General features: G+C 43.3%; 1 protein-coding gene across 2 annotated transcripts in view; it reads left to right on the top strand.

The window, feature by feature from the left end:
• The window catches only part of ARNT2 (aryl hydrocarbon receptor nuclear translocator 2), a 228,672-nt gene that overhangs the window by 190,851 nt on the left and 22,829 nt on the right, over window positions 1-14,992 (top strand). For both annotated transcript variants that reach the window (XM_082253227.1, XM_082253228.1), the window contains 7 exons: window positions 356-432; window positions 2,881-3,015; window positions 3,284-3,358; window positions 6,145-6,296; window positions 12,726-12,798; window positions 12,879-13,005; window positions 14,471-14,567. In XM_082253227.1, coding sequence (XP_082109353.1) covers window positions 356-432; window positions 2,881-3,015; window positions 3,284-3,358; window positions 6,145-6,296; window positions 12,726-12,798; window positions 12,879-13,005; window positions 14,471-14,567 — 736 coding nt within the window. The remainder of the gene's footprint in view (window positions 1-355; window positions 433-2,880; window positions 3,016-3,283; window positions 3,359-6,144; window positions 6,297-12,725; window positions 12,799-12,878; window positions 13,006-14,470; window positions 14,568-14,992) is intronic.

Raw genomic sequence — 14,992 nt, forward strand, 5'->3', positions numbered from 1 at the left:
AACCCCCTTTTACCATGACGCGTACACTGGCAGCACAACATCATCTACATATAAGGTTAACGGATGCATTTCTCGTGCAAGAAAATAGTTTAATGTACCGTTTTACTTGCCTCTCATTATAAGAAAACTTGATTCTATAAATATTTCCCAGTTAACGTGGGTGTATTTGAGTGTGCATTATGCAAATGTGTACATTCCATATATTTAGTTATACAGCTGTATAATAGTGCATTGTAAAATGTCATATTATTGAGATATTTCTTTACTTTTGCTAAATGTGATTTTTTTTTTCTCATTTTCTGTATATGCTGCTGGAGTATGTACTTATGTTGTATGCCTGTTTGATCTCTTACAGGAATGACAATACCTGAAGAGGATGCTGAAGTGGGCCAGGGGAGTAAATACTGCCTGGTTGCAATTGGCAGGCTACAGGTTAGAATTTTGTGCTCACGGTTCTGATTGTGATCACGGTCTGATTGGTAGAACAATCCATTTTCATCCATACAAGAGGCGTTTCAGCACTGCATTAAGTTCAAATTTTTCCCAGTTAAAGTGGTATAAAACTCAATATTCTAAAAATTGCTGACAGGTAGGGATTTTACGGCAGAAGAGACTCTATCGGACTCTTCTATCATAAATGCTTCCCTGTGCCTGTCAGCTGTCATGTACAATGAGTGGCGCGTGTGCAGCTCAGTGTACATTGACGGTACCTGTTCTGTACCGTGATGATGTGACTCCCATGCGCATGTGGGAGTAAAACTTTAAAATCTTGGCTGGAGTTGGACTGTAAGCAATCCCTAAACTACTCTCTCAGAATAATTTGTTACCGATGCCATGTCGCCATGTTTAGTAGACTATTTGGACATCTTTAGAGCTGCATGGTGCTTCTTTTGGGGGTGGGTCCATCCAAGTTTTGGGATTTTAGCCAATCCTGTGATGTTTTGTACTCTTTCAAAGATACTTCACAGTTTAGCTAAATCAAAGGCACTCTCCTAAAATGTCAAGCTGTGTTTTTGAGTTTAGTCAAAGACAGATTTTTAGGTGGTTAAAACCCAATTAAATCTTCAACCCAAAATGGCTAAATACATTCCAAGTGCATGAAAACAAAAAGCGTTCAATGTCTTACAGTTTATTTATTTTATAAAACAACTACAGTCTGAGTAGAAAATCCTGTCCTCTGCCAGCAGCATCAGAAGTAGTAGTAGTAGTCCTTCTGCAGAAAACCAACTTATCACTTCTCAAGACAGAACTGTAAGGCAGCCCACAAATGCTACATTTTTTTAATTCAATCAAAGGGTGGAACGAAAAAAAAAAAAAAAAATTACCTGATTCCCACATCCACACACTAGATGTGCACGAGGGAATCACTCCCACTGAGCCTTTAGTATTCTGACAGCAGGGAGACTTCGGTACTGATCACTCATTGTCTTATATGCTCTTCATACTGAAATGATCCCCGTTTGCCCACAGTAGCTGGCAGGAGGAAGAGGGGGAGGCTGGCAGCACAACGAGGAAAGGTGGGGGGGGGGGGCAGAGAGCAGGGGAAAAGGGATCATGCAAACTTATTGTGTCTTCGGTGTGGTGAAGGGGCAATTACTGGAACCAATCCTGCAGCAGTTGAAAGCCAGCTTTAGGGAGAGAAGGAGAAGTCAGCTTTCAGCTGCAGCAGGAGGGCCTACAGGATCGTTTCCAGTATTTGCTTCCCCACTGCACAGATCACCCTCCCTGTCCACAAATCTCTTCCCCCTGCTTGTCAGCTGCCTGGGCCCCCCTGTCGAAATAATGGGGCCCGGGCTCTGAATAGGAGATCGGTTGGTGCACCCTTATCAGCGGCCCTGACTGTAAACATTGAACACTTATTTCCAACTATCTCATTTTTCTGGCCAGCATTATTATTTCAAACATAAATCCAACTGCACATTTTTACATGAGTTTTATACAAAGTTTTCAGATTACAATTGTATATATTATAAAAGCAGGCATTGTAATTAAAGTATTAAATTTTGAAGCATGAATATTATTTGTGGTATTTATTATAATTATAATAAAGATGACACTGAAAACAGTCCAGACACAATTGCCACCAATAATTTACTAAATTCAGTGCTATTTTCTGTTTTACTTATTTGTTCCCTTTGTGTTCTTTTTATTATTCTCTGAAATGAATTAATGTAATCATTATGGCTAGACAAGAACTAACAAATATAATTCTAATACACAAATTGCCTACAGTAGTTAAATTCTAAGTGTGGTTATATTGTTAATCCTCATTATTTATACTAAAATAGATTTGGCTCTTGTTTGCTAGCAGAAAAATCCTTGTAAAAACACAGAGCTGTAGTAGCCATGCTGAAATGCTTTGTGAGTCTTTCCATGTTTCCTCATTTATATAATTTATTAGTTATTTATTCCTGAAGCATACTCTGGCATCTCAATTTATCTATATTGATTTTTTTAGCAACATAAATTACCAATGCATTTTTTTCTTGGTGTTGGGAGCAAATAAAATACAAACAGCTCCCCAAAAGAAGTATGCCCCACTCTATCCAAAATTAAAAATCCTTTGCATTCCCTCCATTTGGACTATAAAACACTGAATATGATGATGCCCATTTTTCTATGTCACTAATTCCTTTTTTTGAAGTTTGTTGTTGAAATGAATGATCTGATGACAGAGTCTCCTTAAGCCTCCAGACCTCCATTGTTCTTTTAGTAGATTTATACACCCTGAATATTAAAGACCTTATATTTTCACTCTGAAGCCATAAATACCTGCCCCTTTATTTCTTATAGCCAAACATTAATCCAAGTACAAGTTTACAATATTATTACACAGCTCAATATAAATAAAGGGATGAAGTATATTGCTGTCTTTTGCAGGTCACCAGTTCCCCGGGGAGCCTAGATATGAATGGAATGTCTCTTCCTACAGAGTTCTTATCACGACACAGCACAGAGGGGATCATCACGTTTGTGGACCCTCGCTGCATCAGTGTGATTGGGTATCAACCACAGGTTGGTGGTCTGTGATATGTCTGAGACTGAAAAGCACATTTGTTTTGTTACGGCTTGCCTTGGATTTGGCCTTAGTTTACATGTTTTAGTTAGTTTATTTACTGTTTGATGGTCCGTGCCTTTGATCATTCCTTGTTTGTTTTTATGACCTTGACTTGGTTATTGTAGCATGTAATAGGTCTATATTGCTTTCATACTTGTATGAATGTTGAGACTGCAGACATAATTGTTCTTGAAGAGTACTAAGTAGTTTGATTTCTTTTGCTAGGATCTCTTGGGAAAGGACATCATTGAATTCTGTCACCCTGAAGACCAGAGTCATCTTCGAGAGAGCTTTCAGCAGGTAACTAGCAGTGACAGAGGAGAGAAAATTGTATGTGCTCCATATTTAAAGCGGTTGTAAACCCGAAAATAAAAAAAAAACCTGCAAGACAAAGGCATAATGAGCTTGTATGCATCGCATACTAGCTCATTATGTATTACTTACCTTAGAACGAAGCCCCGACACGGACCCCCAGACACCGCTGCAGGCGCTGCCATGATCCCTCTGCGTCTCTTCTGGGTTCAGCGGCTCCGGCGCTGTGATTGGCCGGAGCCGCGATGACATCACTCCCGCGCATGTGCGTGGGAGTGATTTTCCGGCAAGCTCCCGGTGTTCCGTGAAAAAACCATACCTGTGAGAAATCCATACCCTCTTCACTTCCGGTGCACCTACGGAGGGTATGGATTTATCACAGTAGTGTGTGTAACGTTACACTTGCCGATGTTACATTAAAACAGCTCCTCTGCAATATGAGTCATCTCCGCTCCTATCCCTGACACTTCCCTGATCTCGGCTAATAAATATAAAAGTGGATCACGGAGCCGACATCTCCGTCATTTACATTTCATACACCCGCCGCCGCTTTTATATTTAGTAGCCGACATCTGGGAAGTGTCGGTTTAGGAGATATTAATTGTACCTACAGGTAAGCCTTATTATAGGCTTACCTGTAGTTAAAAGTGTCAAAAAGCGGGATACAACCACTTTAATCACCTACAACCTTGTTTGTAAGGCTTGTTTTAAAATAAACATCCTATGGAATCAATTGACTGACAGTTTGGAATATCAGTCACCATATATCAAACTAACTGCACTTGTAACTTTTTAATCCCAAAAAGTTTTTATTAGTATTGAAATGGGTAAAAAAAAAAAAACAACATTAATGTACCTATGCTGTACATATTCAGTGAAATGATGTAATAAGACAAGGTCTCTGCAATATAGCATACACAGACGAAATTTATACACGGACAACTGGACAGTTATTAACATTTCTAAAGACAAATGAAATAAGAGACCTAATCATAGACTGTTTACAAGAATATATCCTCTTGGGACTTTCAAGCAGTTTAGGATACACATTTATTAATATAAATTGATTGAGAAACAATGAAAACCTAAACTAAATGTGCTGTGTGCCATCTCATATACAGTATATAAAGTATCTCACAAAAGTGTGTACACCCTCACAATTTTGTAAATATTTTATTATATCTTTTCATGTGACTACACTGAAGAAATTACACTTTGCTACAGCGTAAAGTAGTGAGTAGAGAGTTCTTTGTCATGAGGTGCCATGTTGAACTTCCAGTAACCAGTATGAGAGAGTGAGAGCGATAACACCAAATTTAACACACCTGCTCCCCATTCACACCTGAGATCTTGTAACCCTAACGAGTCACATAACATCAGGGAGGGAAAATGGCTAATTGGGCCCAATTTGGACATTTTTACTTAGGGGTGTACTCACTTTTGTTGCCAGTGGTTTAGACATTAATGGTTGTGTGTTGAGTTATTTTGAGGGGACAGCAAATTTACACTGTTATACAAGCTGTACACTCACCACCTTACATTGTAGCAAAGTGACATTTCTTCAGTGTTGTCACATGAAAAGATATAATAAAATATTTACAAAAATGTGAGGGGTGTTCTCACTTTTGTGAGATATATATATATATATAGGGATATCTGGAACTTAGTAGTACCCTTAGACTTAGAGCACAAAGGAGTACATCAGCAGAGGACATCAGGTCTTAACACGCTTTTCAAAAATAAGTAGGCGCTGCGTCTAATAAACAAGTAGAAGGTTCTACCTGCCACATACCCCAAGTATTCTCTTTTTTTTTGACAAGCTCTGTAGTCATAGATTTATTTTCTTATATGGGAGTGTTTTACTAAAGTGGAAATAAAGGCAATTTCTTTTTCATTTTGATTATAGAGATTATAGTAAGGAAGGGTTAAAACCCCTGTTAGGTTTTTTTTATCAGTGTTCCATTGAGGAGATTTTTCTCCACTTCTTATTCCATAGCCAAAACAGAAAATGAGATGAAATACATTCAAAGTGAGGGAATCCTTGGTTGTCACAAGGGTCACCAGAATTAGTGTCTCCATTTGAAGATTTCCCTCTTTTACAGTTCTGGGGACAACCCAAAATTTTTCATTTACTTTCACCTTTAATGGTAATGGTCACCAGGACAAATATGAAGGGTAAATCTTCCCAACGGGTAAGTGCACAGGCAGCAATAAAAACCTGACAGGTGTTCTAATCCCTCTCCACTCTATCCAAAACAAAAAAAAAGTTTGCCTTTAGTTAAACTTTAGTCTCTATTTTCCATTACTGTAGTGTCGGCAACCCAGTTTGAATCCATCGGTTTCTTAGCAGCTAGCTGTCATTTTTTTAGGTCAGAACTAATGAGACCATCAAGACTTGTGACTGCTTCTGTGTAGGAAGTTACTGTTGGTAAATAAGTGTCTGTTCCCTAAAGATTGAAATATGGCTATAAAGTGGAATTCACACATAAAATGATATATTGAAGGCAAAGATAAGAATGAAATTGGATTCTGTACCAGACAGGTTAATAGAGGAAAAGAAAGCACCAGAACCTGTTCTCTGGGATGCAGCATTTCTGTATGTGGATTTTCCTCCTAAGTAATACCGATACGGATGTACCTTACTTACCTGAATAACCAATAGTTGAGTGTGTGAGTGGAATGGGGAGTATTGGCACATCAGATTCTGATACCAACCAGTTCTTCAGTTTGAGTTCAAGGGAATTTAGGTCCTCAACATTTCATTTTCTCATTAGGTAGTAAAGCTTAAAGGACAAGTACTGTCGGTGATGTATCGCTTCCACACAAAGACCCGAGACTGGATGTTACTTCGCACCAGCAGCTTCACTTTCCAAAATCCATATTCTGATGAGATTGAATACATTATCTGTACAAATACCAATGTAAAGTAAGTATACAAGTAGACAAGGTAGGGTTGTGTAGAAGAACTGGAAAAAGGATGGGACTGTCCATGTAAACCAATCAAATCTTTCATTAGTCTCCACAAGCCTTAAAGCTGAACTTTACTTTTCAAACACATCAAACATCAAGTATTTTCAATCATTTTCTGCTAGCCTTAGATAGGAAGTTGTATTTACTTGTTTTCATTTTTTAAAAAAAGTTTTTTTCATTTTTTGCTTCCTGGTTTCTGGCCTAGGCCAAAATGATGTCATACATCCCATGAGTCTTCATGGGCATTTTTTCCCTTTCGTCTGGAGGAGGAGAGAAAGGACTTTCTCAGCTAAGCACAACCTCCTGCCTGCAGGCTAGAAACGCTAGGAGGGTGGTTTTCAAAGTGATTCCTCAACAAAATAAAGCATGGAAACCTGGATGGATGGGGGGGGGGGGGGGTTTGCTTTGAATAATAAAAATAAAAATAAATTGTGTTTTCTGTTTGTTGTGCTCATAAACATTTAACTTTCATTTTAACAGGAAAAATGTATCTGTACAACTTCTCACAGTCCTAGACAAAGACAACCATGTCCCCAAAGAGGCTGCCATATTCATGTACATGACAGGATCTAGGTTCAGAAAGATAATTAAATGACAGCCATCATCAATAGTCAATTTTTTTAAATTTCAACATATGTACCCTATAGTATCCACCCTTAACAGTATTTAGGTAAAACACAATTTACATATTGTCATTTAGTAACTTTAAATTGTTGCAAATTTTTGAATCCTTTTAAAGGGGAGGTTTACTTTTAGAGAAGATCTGTACACCATATGCTTCAGTTGCAGCTTTAGAACCTGTAAGCATTCTAATGCTTGCTTTGGCGAGTGGTCATTGGTCAGCAGGGCCATATGACCGCACTGACCAATGGGAATCTCTTCCAAGCCTTCTTCTAAACTTAAAGTAGAAAAGAAGCCGGTCATCTGGTATACTCCTCTTGTTACTCTTTATTGGCTACATGACATCAATATAGTATAAAATGCTAACACGTTTTGGCTATTGCAGCCTTCCTTTACCCTAATTTCACCCTACAGAAGCTGCCATTGCTGAAGTGTTCTTTGAAAATTGTAGTAGCTTGGCTGTTCTGCTGGTTCTCTGGCTTCTCCACTGACCTCAAACAAATATAACTATAAGGAATTTTGACTTTTCTCTTACTTGCATGCTTGTTTTAAGTCTGTAAATCAAAAGTACTGAAGTCAGGAACGAGTACCTGCACCTGCCTTGAGTTTAGCCTTCTGTGTTTCCTGCACTTCAGAAATCAGACTACAAGATGGAATGTCAGCACTCTAATCCAGCCAGGCTCTAATACAGCGTACTTGTGCTGACAGAAAACATCTTGACTGGAAGAGAAAGTAAAGTGATAATTTGTCGTATTCTGAACCTGGATCCATTCCTTTCCTGATCACCATACGTGCAGTGCAGATTCTTCTGGTGGCTGCTGTGCCTGGTTTCTGCAGGGTGGTGATTCTGGTGGGGTCCTCTCCCTCTCTGCTAAGGTTTGATTAGGGCTCTGTGACTGGCAACCAGGTGTGCTGCCAGAGCGGTGGGGGGGGGGGGTATCCCTTAGTAAAGTTTTACACTTTTTTGTGGGGTCCCCCTGTTGACTCATGGAGTCTTTTTAGAGCACATTTCCCTACCTGACCCCCTCTATGAGGCCGCAGGGGCCCTCTGGGTCCCAACCATCCATTGACGCACTGACAGCGGTCCTGGAGTCTTTTGTGTCCCAGGTGGAGTTGACTTTTGGGCGACAGGCTGCCAAAAAAGCACCCCCCGCCTTCCCCTGCCTCATCTGTCCCCTCAGATCCTGAATCTGATTTGGCCACTGCGGATGTGGGTCACCCTGCATAGGTCTTCGACCATGCGCCCTGAACCCTTAGATAGTGAAGAGGATTCCTCCACTTCTGCAACCGCGCACGAAAAGGCACTGGGGATGCACTGATTGTATTTGCACATGAGACCTTAAAGATGGGGGACACTGCTGCAGCTGCGACGGAGGCGCAGGTCTCCTTTGGCACTCACAAGCCATCCAGAGCGGCAAAGGTGTAACCTTTCCTCTCCTATTTTGACAGAATTGTCACTACAGAGTGGGGACGACCAAAGTGTCCCCTTGGGGTCCCTAAGCGCTTTGCTAGGCGATACCCTTATAAGGAGTCTCTTCTTAAGAAGTGGACTATTTAACCGGTGGTGGACCATCTGGTTTCTAGATTAAACAAGGCAACCATATTCCAGTTGAAGAGTCCCTGGCCTTTAAGGACCCAGCTGACAGAAAGGTGGAGGCTGTGGCCCGCTATATGTACACCCTGGCTGGTTCGGCACTGAGGCCGATATTCACCATTGCCCTGGTGTCGTAGACTCTGACCGAATATGCTAAGCTGTTGCGTCATCCCCTGGGCCCCGCCTTTGCTGAGCTGGCGGACCAGCTGGTCCAGGGGCTGCAGTTTATCTGTGATACCTCTTTGGATGCAGCTCCCCTCTTGGCTCAACTCTCTGTTTCAACAGTGGTCCTTTGGCCTATCTTTTGGCTCAAATGCTGGTCTGCAGACCATACTTCTAAAAAGGCCTTAACTGATCTTCCCTTTTAAGGAGATTGCCTGTTTGGTGCTACACTGGATGATATCATTAACGGTCTCACAGGGTGGAAGAGTACCCTTCTTCCACAGGCTATTAAGGGCAAGGACCCTTGTCATAGATGTGGGCCCTTCTTCTCAGGTCTAAAGAAGTTTTTTCGTCCCTCAGGGTTGACTGACAAGGGATCGAAGCCCTTCAGGGCCTCCTCTGGACGATCCAAGCAAGCGTGGTCTGGCAAGTCAAGAGCGGGCTTCTCCAGACCCGAGGACAAGGCCCCTTCAGCTTGAAGGTGTGCCCTCACCAGTATCTGGGGTGGGGGGACGCCTTCGCTGGTTCCTGAACCCGTGGACTTCGACAAGACTACAAGATCAAGTATCATTCTTACCCTCCGGAAAGGTTTTTTCCTTCCAACCTGCGACTGTCCCAGTTCCGCTTACAGGTTCTCTTTGGGGCGGTGCAAGACCATTTACTTCAAGGGGTGATTGTCCCGATTATGACTTCGGAACATTTTCAGGGGTTTTACTCAAACCTGTTTACAGTCCCCAGAAAGGAAGGCAAGGTGAGTCCAATTCTTGACCTCAAGGTACTGAACTGCTTGTGCAGGTGCAGAAGTTCAGAATGGAGTCTGTTCGCATGGTGGTGGCTTCCCTGCATCAGGGAGATTTTCTTGCCTCCATCGACATCAAGGACGCTTACCTTCACATTCCAATATGTGTCGGTCACCAGCGCTTCCCCTGCTTTACCATGGGAGAGGAGCATTATCAGTTTCTGGCATTACCCTTTGGTCTCGCCTCCGTTCCTCGGGTCTTCACAAAAGTGTTGGCCCCAGTGCTAGCATTGTTACGTCAGCAGGGGATCGCGGTCCTGGGCTACTTGGGCAAACTTCTTCTGTGAGCTGAGTCTCCTACTGCGCTGGTGGAAAACCTGGAGATCTCCATACAGACCCTGAGAAAGTACGGCTGGATTCTGAATCTTCAGAATTCTGCCTTGGTTCCTTCCACGAAACTAGACTATCTGGGCTGGACTCTGGATTCAGCCTTAGCCAGAGTACTCCTTCCTCTGGACAAACTCCAGAAACTGCAAGCTGCAATTCGCCTCCTGCTGTCCAGCAGATGGTCATTCCTCTGGACTTGCATGCGAGTGCTGGGCCTGATGGTGTCTATACGAGATCCCTGCAAGGGAGATTCTGATTAAATGGGACAAGATTCTGCAGTCTCTGGAAAACCTAATCCAGCTGAGCCGGGGTGCAAAAGGGTCCCTGATCTGGTGGCTTCATTCTCCTGCGCTTCGGCAGGGCAAATCCTTCCTCCCCTTGTATTGGACAGTGGTCAACACGGATGCCAGCCTGTCGGGGCGAGAGGCATTCTCGACAGAAATTCTGCTCAGGGGGTCTGAACCCTGGAAGAGTCCAGACTACCGATCAGTATCCTGAAGCTCCGAGCGATCAGACTGTGCCTGGAACATTGGACGGATCATCTCCAAGGATGTCCAGTGCGCATTCAATCAGACAATGCCACAGTCCTGGGTTATGTCAATCACCAAGGGGGCACAAGAAGTGTCCTGGTGGCTCTGGAGGTAGCCGGCACTTAGGTGGACTGAATGTTTGTTCCAGTGCTTTCAACCTTACACATTCCCGGAGTGGAAAACTGGCAGGCGGATTACCTAAGTCGGCAGGCGTTGGACCAGGGGGAATGGTCTCTTCATCCTGGAGATGTTTCATCAGTTGTGTCTCTGGTGGGGCACCCCGGAGATGGCTCTGTTGGCGGCTCGGCTCAACAGAAAGGTGCAGAGGTTCATGGCATGGTCACAGGATCCTTGCCTTGTGGGCTCAGTATTGTCTGATTTACTCCTTCCCTCCTCTCAAGATTCTGCCAAGACTTCTACACAGGATAGAGGCAGAAGTGTTTCCGGTCATCTTAGTGGCCCGGACTAGCCTTGCCGGTCTTGGTATGCCAATCTTGTGTGGCTGGTCGCCGACGTTCCTCTGAAGCTTCTTCTCAGGGAGGATCTTCTGTCCCAAGGGCCAATTTTCCACCCTGCTTTATATTCGCTGGCTTTGACGGCTTGGCTGTTGAAAGCCAGGTACTGAAGGATAGGGGTTGGTCTGAATCGGTGCTTCCAACGCTGTTAAAAGCTAGGAAATCTACTTCTAGGAAGATCTACCATCGTACGTGGAAGACGTACATCGCATGGTGTGAGTCCCTTGGGGTTCATCCTCGCTCCTTCTTGCTGGCTCGGATCTTGACCTTTCTTCATGGGGGGTTGAACACAAATTGGCCTTGAGTACCATCAAAGGGCAGGTGTGGCTTTGGCAGGCTTCTTTCAATGACCCTTGGCCACACACTCCCTGGTGCGTTTGGTTCCTCCTGTGCGGTCTCCGTTGCCACCTTGGGACCTCAATTTGGTGCTTTCGGTCCTCCAGAAGAAGTTTACCTTTGAAAATCTTCAGGAGATTCCCTTGTTTTCGCTGTCTCAGAAGATGGAAATGAAGACATTGTGTTGACTGGCGGTGTTATCCTTTCTATCACCTTACTTGGTGGTTCACAGAGATAAGGTGGTTCTTTGCCCCTGTCCATCATTCCTTCCAAAGGTTGTCTCTGATTTCCATTTGAATAAAGACATTGTGTTGACTTCCCTGTTTCCCAGGCCAAAACATCCGAAGGAAATTGCCTTGCATGCCTTGGATGTGGTTCGGGCAATTAAGGTGTACCTGGCAGCTATGGAGTCTTTTAAGAATTCAAACTCACCATTTGTGCTTACGGATGTCGGACTGGGTTGTCCGCTTCCTCTGCGACCATTACCAGGTGGATCAGAAAGACGGCGATTCAGGCCTATTCCATCAGGGGTCAGGTTCCTCCTTTCCCTATTAGGGCGCACTCTACTTGAGCGCTCAGTGCCTCCTGGGCCTTCCGTCATTAGGCATTAGTGATTCAGGTTTGCAAGGCGGCCACCTCGTCGTCCGTGCACACTTTCACAAAGTTCTTTAAAGTGAAAGTGTTGGCATCCGTGGATGCTTATTTTGGCCACAAGGTTTTGCAGGCTGCTGTTTAGAGGACTTGGTCCTCTTTGAGGGTGTTTTTTTTTTTTTTTTTCAGGGGAGCTCCAGTTGTTTTGGTTGAACCCCTGTTGCCTGGTTGGCTACTGTTTTTGCCTTGGGAATTATTTGCTGTTCCCACCCCTCATGTTTAACACTGCTTTGGGACGTCCCAATGGTTAAGAATATCAGAAGCTGTGTCCGTCAATGAATGAAATAGAAAATGGGAATTTGGCTTACTGTAAAATCCATTTCTCTGTTGTTCATTGATGGACACAGCACCCACCCCTCAGTGGAGTTGTATTTTCCCTGACACTGCTTGTAACAAAACAGTACCTATAGCAGAGAGAGGGAGTATAGTACCCCCTGGGATTGACCATAGGCCTAGCCAGATTTTTTTTTTCTGCCTAGTGTCCTACTCCTGTAGGGGGCAGTATAACCCAATGGTTAAGAATATCAGGAGCTGTGTCCGTCAATGAACATCAGAGAAATGGATTTTACGGTAAGTCAAAAATCCCATTTTTTGCAGTAAATGTTTGCTGTGTCTGTTCTGTAATTTTAGAACTTTCGATTAATGGAAGATTTATATTAACTTGGCTTATGAGTAGATGAAATTGGAAAAAAATGTATTTCATCTGGCTAGTTAATAATACAACTGCAGTGTATAACTAATGCCGGAATCAGACAGTCAGAGAAGAAACTGCTGTTTATTTCTTCCTTTTAATAAAGCATGTGTACTCTTCTAGCCTGCAGTATTTCCGCAGCTGTTTCTGTGTCCTTAGGCAGGTCCAGCAGCAGCAGGCAGAGCTGGAGGTTCATCCAAGGGACAGCTTGTCCTCCTATGACCTGTCACAGGTGGGTATCTGAAACACTTGTTCCTCCCTTCCTGGCATCTGGCTGTGCACTCAGCTTGTATTCATTGTGTGTCATTACAGGTGCCTGTACCAAACCTTGCAGGAAATGTTCATGAAGGAGGCAAGCCTGTGGTTGATAAGAATGATCCTCTCTTTTCTCAGGACCGGGACCCACGGTTTGCTGAGATGTTTGCTGGAATCACAGCCTGTAAGTTGACATTACCCCTAGCCTGCATCCCAGGATGAGCTGATAGCCCCACTGTGAGCTCTAAAGCTAGCCATACACATGTAGATGTAATTGTGACAGATTCCTCCATCCACTCTAAATAGCGAGGATGGACAGATCTCCCTCTGCAGCCATTCTATTATGACAGCTGGCACCACCGGCTGTTAGGGCTCATTCACATCGGTCATACTACAGCATACTCCCTTGAAAGGTTGTATTTACCCACTGGGGAATGCACAGGTGGCTCTGCGTGCATGCAGTTCAATTGATGTCAACTGAGATGCAGCAGCTGTATGGACACCGCCGCTGCTCCCAATTTAAAAACTGTGTGGATGTGGGTGCGTACAGGTGCATGTCCTTGAACTCACACTGTCTTTGTTCGCAGACATGCACATGCACCCACACTAATTAACATCAATGGGACTGTCTGCACAGGTATGAACAGAACATCTTTGCATCCCCATGTGGGTAAATACTGCCTTGTAGGGGCATACGCTGTAGTACACCCATGTGCACAAGACCTTAAGATATCCCAACAGTGCCTGCATCTGATTGGGTGCAGATGCTGTTCAGCCAACAGTTTGCCATGTAGCTCCTTTGATTTTTCAGGCAGGAGTGTGCCAACATGGCCACCCACTGATGATGAACCGGTCAAAGTTCAGTCAATGTATGGCCAGCTTTAATATATTTAGAATTTTGTCTGGTTCAAAGTGAACCAGTCGAAGTTCGAACAATGCATAGACAGCTTTAATATATTTTCTGTCACTTCCATCAAAACACCTCCTTGTCTAAAAACAATCAGAGTTCATTTTCTCAGTCTTTAGCCTGATACAATTAGTCTGCTTACTTTCAACAATTTATAGCATCTTAAAAGGGATTACGTGATCTCATATACCTATCAGGTTCAGATCAGGACAGGTTAGAGCGTAGAATTGCAATGATAGACCCCAGGGATCCCAGAGATGTGTGTTTTCAATAAGCATTTAGGTATGTTTGTAAATGCTAGGCCGGGGTCACAGGCAACGTCTTCACTGAGAAGGAATGTAACGTTAACATATCCAAGGTGCCTTCTTCTAGTCTGCCTGTCGCCATCAGCACATAGTTATAGGGGTAACCAGGGCCTGCGTCTCTAGTGGAATTAATCTCAGCGTCTGCAAGAGATCCAAGGTCATGTAAAATATTTATATGCCGTTTGTGAGGTTAAACGGATGGTTAATGTGGATTTTTTTTTTTCTTATGACTTTGGAGAAAGGGAGTGGATTTATCATATTGGAATTTTTTTGTGTGTTTGTGATTGTCTCTCTATGTTATGCCTAAATGTCTAGCATGATTATGATCTGTTTCAGCCTGGTTCAGCAGTATTGCTGATGTGTGATGAATGAGCAGTGTAATCATTTCTGAACTTCTGCCATATTTCAACTTGGTTTTCATGTCTTTTTTTTTTAAGCGGAGAAGAAAATGTTGTCGGCATCGGGCAGCGGGACACAGCAGTTGTATTCAACAGGCAGTCCTTTTCAGCCTGGGCACACTGGCAAGTCTTTTAGGTATCCAACCCACTCTTTTGTCCTCAATGGAGCATACAGATATTATTACTAATAATATGTGATATATATATGACATACATATGTATATAATTACTTTGACTCAGCTTAAAGTGGTTCTAAAGCCAAAACATTTTTTACCTTAATGCATTCCTTGTAAAAAATGTTTAGGTATCAGTATCCCCCCTCACCTCCCTCCCCCCAATTCTTACAGTACCTGAGCCCTTCATTCTATCCAGCGCTGTGCCCATCTGCAGCTCTTCCCTCCCCTCACTTACAGGATTCATTGTCTATGCTGGGGCACCCGCTGCTGTCAATCAAAGCCGGTGACAAGGGAGCGGGGGGCCAGGTCCCGCTGTCTGTGTCAATTGACATAGCAGCGGGGCTCAGAAGCGAGCACGCACAAGTGCCTCAATGGGAAGCGGCTT

The sequence above is a fragment of the Pelophylax lessonae genome, assembly GCF_965119305.1.
Source record: "Pelophylax lessonae genome assembly, chromosome: 4".
Classification (NCBI taxonomy): Eukaryota; Metazoa; Chordata; class Amphibia; order Anura; family Ranidae; genus Pelophylax; species Pelophylax lessonae.